The sequence below is a fragment of the Dama dama genome, chromosome 33, assembly GCF_033118175.1.
Source record: "Dama dama isolate Ldn47 chromosome 33, ASM3311817v1, whole genome shotgun sequence".
NCBI classification, from domain to species: domain Eukaryota; kingdom Metazoa; phylum Chordata; class Mammalia; order Artiodactyla; family Cervidae; genus Dama; species Dama dama.
The window spans coordinates 4,835,464-4,846,437 of record NC_083713.1 but is presented as its reverse complement, the minus strand read 5'-3'; the positions used below and the strand labels follow the sequence as shown (position 1 = coordinate 4,846,437).

The 10,974-nt window shown below is 38.5% G+C and overlaps 1 protein-coding gene across 1 annotated transcript; it reads right to left on the bottom strand.

Annotated features, from left to right (window-relative positions):
- Nucleotides 1–430: 430 nt before the first annotated feature.
- On the bottom strand, nt 431–1,238 carry LOC133050889 (elongation factor 1-beta). The gene has a single exon (XM_061135183.1). It carries the CDS (start codon nt 1,156–1,158, stop codon nt 481–483), a length of 678 nt encoding a protein of 225 aa, XP_060991166.1. The 5' UTR covers nt 1,159–1,238; the 3' UTR covers nt 431–480.
- Nucleotides 1,239–10,974: the final 9,736 nt, after the last annotated feature.

Sequence of the window (10,974 nt, the reverse complement as noted above, 5' to 3'; positions counted from 1 at the left end):
TGCTACCTAAAGACTTCATCCTCTGCTGCCCCCTTCTCCTCTTGCCTTCAATCTTTTCAAGCATCAGGGTCTTTTCCAGCAAGTCGCCTCTTCACACAAAGTGGCCAAAGTTTTGATGCTTCAGCTTCAGCATCAGTCCTTCCAGTGAATATTTAGGGTTGATTTCCTTTAGGATTGACTGGTTTGACCGCTGTCCAAGGGACTCTAAAGAGTCTTATCCAGAATCACAATTTGAAAGCATCAAGTTTTCAGTGATCAGCCTTCTTTATGATCCAACCCTCACATCTGTACATGACTACTGAAAAAACCATAGCTTTGTCTAGATGGACCTCTGTCAGCAAAGTGATATCTCTGCTTTTTAATACTCTGTCTAAGTTTGTCCTAGTTTTCCTTCTAAGGAGCAAGCGTCTTTTATTTTTATTTATTTATTTTTTTTTGTCTTTCAAACTTTTATTTAAGGGCACTGATCCATGATAGATGTTAGATCTTGTTGAACGCAGCCACATCCATAGACTGTACATACTCATCGAAAGCAGTGATCTGCTCCTCCAGCATGTCTGTCCCAACTTTGTCGTCTTCAACTACACACTGTATTTGAAGTTTTTTAATGCCATACCCAACTGGAACTAGTTTAGAAGAGCCCCAGACCAAGCCGTCTGCTTGAATGCTTCTGACACACTCCTCTAGTTTTGCCATATCGGTCTCATCATCCCAAGGTTTCACGTCTAATAAGATGGAAGACTTGGCGACAAGTGCTGGTTTTTTGGCTTTCTTTGACTCATACTGGGCAAGGCGTTCTTCTCTTAGCCTCTTGGCTTCTTCACTTTCCTCCTCATCATCAGATCCAAAGAGATCAATGTCATCATCATCTTTACTATCTGTAGCTCCACTTTCTGTGGTGTCTTCCACATTAGCAGGGCCATACTTGCCCAAAGCTTTCTTCACTCCTGGCAGGCTGGCCTTTTCCTTCTCATAAGATTTGATGTGATTATACCAACGGAGGGCATGACACAAGTCGGCAGGTGGTGGGCCGGAGACGGCTTCAAATACTGCCACATCTGCTTGTGATGGCACATACCCCTCTATGTAACTCTTGTCCGCCAAGTAGTCGTTGAGCACCTGGAGGCCAGAGGGGCTTTTCAAGTCTCCAAAACCCATGGCGACGGCTAATCTAGAACTGGGAGGCAGTCAAGAAAAAGAGGCGCGCAACCGGTAAGCGCCCAGCGCAAAGAGGAAAAAGGGGGAGCAAGCGTCTTTTAAATTCTTGGCTGCAGTCACTATCTGAAGTGATTTTGGAGCCCAAGAAAATAAAATCTGCCACTGCTTTCACTTTTCCCTCTTCTATTTGCCATGAAGTGATGAGACCGGATGCCATGTTTTAGCTTTTTTAATGTTGAGTTTCAAGCCGGCTTTTGCACTCTCCTATTCGACCTTCATCAAGAAGCTCTTTATTTCCACTTCACTTTCTGCCATTTGAGTGGTATCTTCTGCATATCTGAGGTTGCTGATATTTCTCCTGGAAATCTTGATTCCAGCTTGTGATTTATTGCTGGATGAATTACAAGCTGGGGTGCTGGCATTTCACATGATATACTCTGCATAAAAGTTAAATAAGCAGGATGACATTATACAGTTTTGTCGTACTCTTTTCCTAACTTTGAGCCAGTCAGTTATTCCATGTACAGTTCTAACTGTTGCTTTTTAAAAACATTAATTAATTCATTTTAATTGGAGGATAATTACTTTACAATATTGATGGTTTTAACCATACATTAACATGAATCGGCCATAGGTGTACAAGTGTCCCAGCCATCGTGAACCCCCCTGCACCTCCCTCCCCACCCTCTAACTCTTGCTTCTTGACCTGCACAAAGGTTTCTCAAGAAGCAGGTAAGGTAGTCTGGTATTCCCATCTCTTTAAGAATTTTCCACAGTTTCTTGTGATCCACATAGTCAAAGGCTTTAACGTAGTCAATGAAGCAGAAGTAGATGTTTTTCTGGAACTCCTTTGCTTTCTCTATGATCCAATGAATGTTGGCAATTTTATCTCTGGTTCCACTGCCTTTTCTAAACCCAGCTTGTATATCTAGAAATTCTCAGTTCATGTACTGCTGAAGTCTAGCTTGAAGGATTTTGAGCATAACCTTGCTAGCATGTGAAATGAGTGCGACTGTATGGTAGTTTGAACATTCTTTGGCATTGCCCTTCTTCAGGACTGGAATGAAAGCTGACCTTTTCCAGTCCTGTGGCCACTGCTGAGTATTCCAAATATGCTGGCATATTGAGTGCAGCTCTTTAACAGCATTGTATTTTATGATTTAAAATAAGCTCAGCTGGAATTCCAACACCTACACTATCTTTGTCATAGCAATACTTCCTAAGGCCCACTTGACTTCACATTCCAGGATGTCTGGCTCTAGGTGAGTGACCACACTATCATTTTTATCCAGGTCATTAAGACCTTTTTTTGTACAGTTCATCTGTGTATTCTTGCCACTTCTTCATCTGTTCTGCTTCTGTTAGGTCCTTACCATTTCTGTTCTTTATTGCGCCCATCCATGTATGAAATGTTCCCTTGATATTTCCAATTTTCTTGGAGATTTCTAGTCTTTCCCATTCTATTGTTTTCCTCTATTTCTTTGCATTGTTCATTTAAGAAGGCCTTTTTATCTCTCCTTGCTATTCTCTGGAATTCTGCGTTCAGTTGGGTATATTCTCCCCTTTCTTCCTTGCCTTTTTTGCTTCTCTTCTTTTCTCAACTATTTGTAATACCTGCTCAGCCAGCCAGCCGTTTGCCTTCTTCCATTTCTTTTTCTTTGGGATGGTTTTGGTTGCTGCCTTCTGTACAATGCTGTGAACTTCCATCCATAGTTCTTAGGCACTCTGTCTACCGGATCTAATCCTTTGAATCTATTCATCACCTCCACCATATAATCATAAGGGATTTGATTTAGTTCAAACCTGAATGGCTTAGTGGTTTTCCCTACTTTCTTCAATTTAAGACTGAATTTTGCATTAAGGAGCTCATGATCTGATTTCATGTTAAATGTGCTTAACCACGATAAAATAAAATTAAAAATAAAATTGGCTTTGTTTCATTGTGAGTTGTCCTTAAACAATGTAAGCATGTGAAACTTTAATGCTTAACTCATGGAGGTTGAGCTTGCCAGCACCAATTTCAAGTAGAAGTAACTTTTCAAAAGTTGCTACATCTTCCCATGCACAGTGGACCCCTAAATGTTTGCTGGTCTTCACATCTAACCTCATTCTATTGGACCTTTTTGTTTGGACGATCTGAACTTCTCTTTAGCTTAGATAGAACATTCATCTGGCTTTTCTTTAGCCTGTTATTAAAAAATCCTGCCTAATGTATATTCACACCTTTTAAATAGCAAATATAGATACATATATTGCTAGATTGGAGAGACCTGAGGAAATTTGTGGTTTAGACTAATTTGATGATCATTTCTCTATAATTGCTGTTGTGGATGTCTTTAGGCTCCTTCCTTCAGAGGTTAATTCTTCAGTTTCAGTTCAGTTCAGTTGCTCAGTCATGTCTGACTCTTTGTGACCCCATGAACCACAGGACGCCAGGCCTCCCTGTCCATCACAAACTCCCAGAGTTTACCCAAACTCATGTCCATTGAGTCAGTGATGCCATCAAACCATCTCATCCTCTGTTATCCCCTTCCTCTCCTGCCCTCAATCTTTCCCAGCATCAGGGTATTTTCAAATGAGTCAGGTCTTTGCATCAGGTGGCCAAAGTGTTGGAGCTTCAGTTTCAACATCAGCCCTTTCAATGAACACCCAGGGCTGATCTCCTTTAGGATGGACTGGTTGGATCTCCTTGCAGTCCAAGGGACTCTCAAGAGCCTTCTCCAACACTGCAGTTCAAAAACATCAGTTCTTCTGTGCTCAGCTTTCTTTATAGTCCAACTCTCACATCCATACATGACTACTGGAAAAACCATAGCCTTGACTAGACAGATCTTTGTTGACAAAGTAATGTCTCTGCTTTGTAATATGCTGTCTAGGTTGGTCATAACTTTCCTTCCAAGGAGTAAGCATCTTTTAATTTCATAGGTGCAATCACCATCTGCAGTGATTTTGGAGCCCCCCCAAAATAGTCAGTTTAGCATGCAATATTTGAAACATTATATTTAGTCATAAGTCCCAAGTAATTGCTGAGGTAATTCTTTTCACAGTGATTACAGTTTCTTGAATCAGAATAGTTTTTCCTGGATCTTGAGGATGTAGTAGGTTTATAAATAAGCCTCTCATATTCTACATGTAAATGAAACATTGGTAGATTTCATTTCCACTGTTCTGTCTACAGAATCAACTGAAGTGTGTTCTTGCAATGTGTCCTGATTTATGCTGTGTGAATATGTGACTTCACAGGGAAAGGTGTTTTCACCTCTGTGCTCCAAGGCCCATGACTGTGTAACTGTCAGTGTGAGCTGGCTGCTGTTGGCCACAGTCACTCTGGCTTCACATGTGCATACTTGGACCTTCTGGTGCTGCGGTCATTGTAACAGCTTCCCTTAGGTGGCTGAAGACGTGTTCTGGAGCCAGTGACCCACACTGCCAGGCAGTGCCAGGTGACATGAGGCCGCGCCTTTCCTGCCCAGTCTTCAGTCTGGATGCTGAAGACTCACTCAAGTTCTCCAGCCTGGAGCTTTCTCTGAAACTCCTGCCTCACAGTTCCAACCACCTGCTTGCTCTTTGGCCTGAAGGGCATCTCAAGGTTAACATGCCTAGAGCTGCCCATCCACCAACACCTGCTCAGCTCACAGGCATCCATATCTCAACAGCTCACAGACGTATCCTTTCAGTTGCTCAGAAAAAAACGCCTTGGAAGAGAACTCAAACAATACAAAAGGAAACCACCAAACCACAGAAGGAAAAAGTAGGGAACAAAGAAGAAACACAAAATCAACTGGAAAACAAGGTTTAAAGTGGCAATAAAAACATACCTATCAATAATTGCCTTAAATATCAATGGCCCAAATGCTCTGTCTGATCAAATACATAGAGTGGAAACTGTATAGTAAAATAAGAACATACAATATGCAGCCTACAGGAAAGCCACTTTAGGGTGAAGGACACACAATAGACTGAAGGTGAGGGAATGGAAAAAGATATTTTATGCAAATGGAAATGATAAAAAAGTAGGGGTAGCAAAACTCATATCAGACAAGATAGACTTTTAAAACTAAGGCCATAAAGATAAAAAAGGACACTATATAGTGCCAAAAAGATCAACATATAAAGAGGATATTATACTCATTAACAAATATACACCCAATATAAATGATACAAATGAACTTATTTACAAAACAGAAACAGACTCACAGACATAGAAAAGAAACTTATAGTTACCAGAGGGGAAATGGAGGAGGGACAGATTAGGAGTATGGGATTAGCAGATACCAACTACTCTACATAAAATGGATTTTTAAAAAAGGTCCTATTGAATACCACAGGGAATTATATTCACTGTCTTGTAATAAACTACAATGGCAAAGAAAATGAAATATATATTATATATATATAAAACGGAACCACTTTGCTGTATGCTAGAAACTAATACAATACTGTAAATAGACTACACTTCAATAAAAAAATAAATATATGCACCCAATATAGGAGGACTTAAATACATAAGACAAATACTAACAAACATAAAAGGAGAACTCGATGAAAATACAATAATAATAGAAGACTGTAACACCCAACTGACATCAATGGACAGTTCTTCCAGACAGAAAATCAATAAGGAAACAGACACCCTAAACAAACAATAGAACAGTTTGATTTAATTATTATCTTCAGGAATCATATCCCTCTCTCCCCACAAAAAAACAGAATACACATTTTTCTAGCACACATGAAATATTCTCTAGAATAGATGACATACAAGAACATAAAACAAGCCTAAACATATACAATGGCATGAAACTAGTAATTAACCTCAAAAAGAAAAATGAGAAAAAAATGATTACATGGAGACTAAACAACATGCTATTAAAAACCAATGGATCAATGACGAAATCAAAGAGGAAATTAAAAAATAACTTGAGACAAATGACAATGAAAACACAACCATATAAAGTCTATGGGATGCAACAAAAGCAGTCCTAAGAGGGAAGTTCATAGTGATACAGGCCCTTCTTAAAAAACAAGAAAAACATCACGTAAACAACTATGGTACCACATAAAAGAGTGGTAAAGAGAAAAAGAAAAACAAACACAACTCGAAGTCAGCAGAAGGAAGGACTAATAAAGATCAGAGAGAAAATAAACAAAATAGATATTTAAAGATAATAGAGGAAAGTCAATAAAACCAAGAACTGTGCATTTGAAAATATAAACAAAATCAACAAACTTCTGGCTAGGCTCACCAAGAAGAAAAGAGAGGGGACCCAAATAAACAAAATAACAGATAAAAGAGGAGAAATAACAACAGAGACTGCAAAGATACAAAAAAACATAAGAGAATACTCTAAATAATCATAAGCCAACAGACTGGACAATCTAGATGAATGAGACAAGTTTCTAGAAACATACAGCCCACCAAAGAAGAAATAGATGATTTGAAGAGACTGACCAGTAGATATGAAATAGAATCTGTAATTAAAAAAGAAAAAACTCCCTGCAAACAAAAGTTCAGGACCATATACAGCTTCACAGGGGAATTCTAATAACCCTATAAAGAACTTACACAGATCCTTCTCAAACTCCTCCAAAAGACTGAAGAGGAGGGAATACTCCCAAAGTCATTTTATGAAACCACTATCACCCTGATACCAAAACCAAAGACACTACCAAAAAAGAAAATTACAGGCCAATATCTTTGAAAAATATAAATGCAAAAATTCTCAACAAAATATCAGCAAACAAAATGCAACAACACATGAAAAGGATCATACACGATGATCAAGTTGGATATATTCCACCGTAACAATGATGGTCCAACATACACAAATCAGTCAATGTGATATACTACATCAACAAAAGAAAAGATAAAAACCACATGATCACCTCATCAGATGTAGAAAAAGCATATAATAAATTCAGCATTCATTCATGATAAAAACTCTCAGCAAAGTGAGCATAGAGGGAATACATCTCAGCATAATAAAACTACTTATGACAAACCCACAACCAACATAAATCTGAAAAGCTGAAAGCCTTCCCACTAAAATGTGGAAAAATACAAAGTTGTCTAATCTTACTACTTCCATTCAACATAGTATTGGAAGTTGTCATCACAGCAAGCAGACAAGCAAAAGAAATAAAAGTGATCCAAATTCAAAGGGAAGACGTAAAATTGTTATTATATGCAGACGACATGATACTATATATGTATGTGTTAATCAGTCAGTCATGTCTGACTCTTTGTGACCCCATGGAGACTGTAGCCCACCAAGCTCCTCTGTTCATGGAATTCTCCAGGCAAGAATCCTGGAGTGAGTTGCCATTTCCTTTTCCAGGGGATCTTCCTGACCCAGGGATTGAGCCCAAATCTCCCGCAGTTCAGGCAGACTCTTTACTGACTAAGCCACCTAAAGACCACAAAGAAACCACTAGAACTGACAAATTAACTCAGAAAAGTAGCAGGATATAAGATTAACATATGGAAATCCGTTGTAATTTCTTGACACTAACAATGAAATACCAGAAAGGGAAAGTTTTTACATTGTATAAAATTCCTTTTATAACTGTATAAAAAATACTTAAGGATACATCTGACTAAGGAGGTGAAAAGTATAAAACATGCTGAGAACTATAAAACATTGACAAAGCAAACTGAAGATAATTCAAAGAAATGGAAAGATACCCCATGCTCCTGGCTTAGAAGAACTAATACTGTTAAAATGTCCATACTACCCAAAGCAATCTACATATTTAATGTGATCCCTATCAGATTACCCAGGACATTTTTAAAAGAACTAGAACAAATAATCCTAAAATTTACCTGAAATTTACAAAAGACCTAGAATTGCCAAAGCAAGCCTAAGGAAAAAGAACAAGCTAGAGACATAATCCTCTCAGACTTCAGACAATATTACAAAGTTACAGCAATCAAAACAGCATGGTATTAACAGAAAAACAGAAACATGGATCAATGGAACAGAATAGAAAACCCAGAAATAAACCCATACACCTACAATCAATTAATCTTTGACAAAGGAGGAAGGAATATACAATGGAGAGAAGTCTCTTTGGCAAATGGTGTTGGAAAAGCTGGACACCCATAAATATAAAATCAATGAAGTCAGGACTCCCTTATACTACATGCAAAAATAAACTCAGAATGTCTTAAAGACTTAAATAAAAGACATGACACCATAAACTTCCTAAAAGAGAACATAGGCAAAACATTCTCTGACATAAATCATAGCGATGTTTTTTAGGTCAGTCTCCCAAGGCAAAAGAAATAAAAGCAAAAATAAATAGGATCTAATAAAATTTGTAAGCTTCTGCACAGCAAAGGAAACCATAAGCAAAACAAAAAGACAACCCATGGAATGGGAAAATAGTTGCAAATGATGTGACTGACAAGTGTTTAATTTCCAAAGTATACAAATAGCTCATATAACCCAATAACAAAAAACCCAAACAACCTAATCAAAAAATGGGTAGAAGACCTAAATGGACATTTCTCCAAAGAAGACATCCAGATGGCTAGCCACATGAAAAGATGCTCAACATCTCTAATTACTGTGTGTGCTCAGTCGCTCAGTCATGTCCAGCTGTTTGCAACCCCGTGGACTGTTGCCCTCCAGGCTCCTCTGTCCATGGGATTCTCCAGACAAGAATACTGGGATGGGTTGCCAGGCCATCTTCCAGGGGATCTTCTTGACCCAGGGATTAAACCAATGTCTCTTCCATCTCCTGCATTGGCAGCCAGATTCTTTACCACTAGCACCACTTGGGAAGCCCAATATTTATGTATACATACACATAATTGAATAATTTTGCTGTACTCCTGAAACTAACACAATATTGTAAATCAACTATACTTTAATAAAAAAATCTTGGAGTTCTCCTGGACTCTTCTCTTTCTCTCACAACTCACATCCTAATCTATCAGCTCTGTTCACATTGTTATTCAGAACTCAACCACTTTTCTTATTTCTGTCCCTGGTGCAGGTCACATCAACTGCCCCTCCTCCATGGATGACCCAACAGCCTCCCGGCTGGTCTCACTGTTTGAGTCCATAATTCTTTACACAATAACCAAAGTGACCCTTGGTAAAATACAATCAGATCACATCACTCCTCTGTCTAAAACTTTCAAAGGCTGACATTTAATTCAGAGGAAGAGTCAGAATCCTCACCACGGTACCGAAAGCGTATGGCTTATCTGGTCTCACTTTTTCTCTCCACTCCCAGCCACTCCAGCTTCCATGGGCTCCTGACCCATCCGAGACATCAGCTTGAGAACTGAAGTACTAGGAACTGGGGGACATTAACAGCATGCAATGCTAGTCACAGATGTTAACACAGAGGCACAAGTCTAAAGTCTTGACCTTCAGGGCTCAAGTCCTGAAATATTGCTGAAAACATCCAGACTTTCCAGAAATTGCATTTTGTTTCTCGTCTGCTATCATCCCTCCTATCAACACTGACATTGTCTATTCAAATGAACATATCCTCTCAGAGAGATGAAATAAATTTGCCAAAGGCTTCTTTCCTACCCTTGTCAAAATATTTCCCATACAAGTCCTGTCTGGATGGGTTTTCACCCTGCTGAAACGTAGAATAAATTGGGAGAGGGGAAGTGGAGTTCAAGGTGGGATAAAGAGGGCTGAAAAGACCAAGTGGGCTAAAATTCCTGGCTTGTTTTGTTTTTACTATCAAGGGAATATAATCTAAAACCTTCAGGTTCACCTTCAAAAAATATTTTCATTTACTCCTCTGTCATGTGAACTATGTTATTTGTCTTCATTTTACATGAGAGAAATGCTGTGTCCTAGAGAGCTTCACCAGGTTACAGAGAAAATGGCAACAGAATTGAGACCCAAGGCTGAGTCCTATGGCTTCAAGTTTCTAACACACACACACACACACACACGCATACCTCTGATCTACTGATTTGTCCGTGTCCCTTATCTTTTCCTTCCGGAATATCTGTCTTAAATTAACTTTTTAAAAAAGAACCGTTCATTTTGGATCTGCCTTTAAAACACAAACATGAATTTGATTTTTAAGGTGAAAAGATGTAGGGCTCTGTAAAGATAACTTCCTTTCACTATATTCTAAATATGCAAATAAATTAATCTGTTACAACAGTAACACTCACTCTGACATAACCATCCTCTATTATTCTTAGCTAGAGGTGTTTAAGGCCAATTAAAACTTAATTTCCCATGACAGGGACTGTCAAAATATCTCCCTCAACCACTCCATAAATACTTATGTCAAGGGCTTTGTAATAGTGAATAACTACTACCAGACAAATTCTTCCATAGATAAATGTAGACACTAAAAAAATATAAACACTGCTATCAGATGACACTGGGGAACGACCTAAAACAGCCTTTCCCACTACTCTTTCTGGAGGTTTATCAACTACAGACTTAAAAAAATAACTAGACTTTGCACACGAACATTTTTTTTATCCTATCATATATTTGCTTTTCATTTAATTAATTTCTTCTCTCACATTGAATATTCCCTCCTTTCTACCTAATTTTGAATTTAACTTGCTGCTCTTTCCCTAACTTTAGATGGATACTCAGATCGTTGATGTAATACTTGGTGATCCACTGAGGTGTTGGTTCCACTGTGCTCAACAGGACACATTTGGAATACTATTGGCCACAAACTTCCAAGAGGAACTCTGACAAATATGGCCACGCCTAGTTGAAGGAAGCTAGGATAATGACACGTCTATAAACATTAGGAAATAGTGATGGTTACCCTGGCAAAGGGAAGAGTTGGAAACAGTGGAGATGAGAATGA

What these genes read in the sequence shown, in the direction of transcription:
- LOC133050889 (XM_061135183.1), bottom strand. Translation starts at nt 1,158, where the DNA reads ATGGGTTTTGGAGACTTGAAAAGCCCCTCTGGCCTCCAGGTGCTCAAC.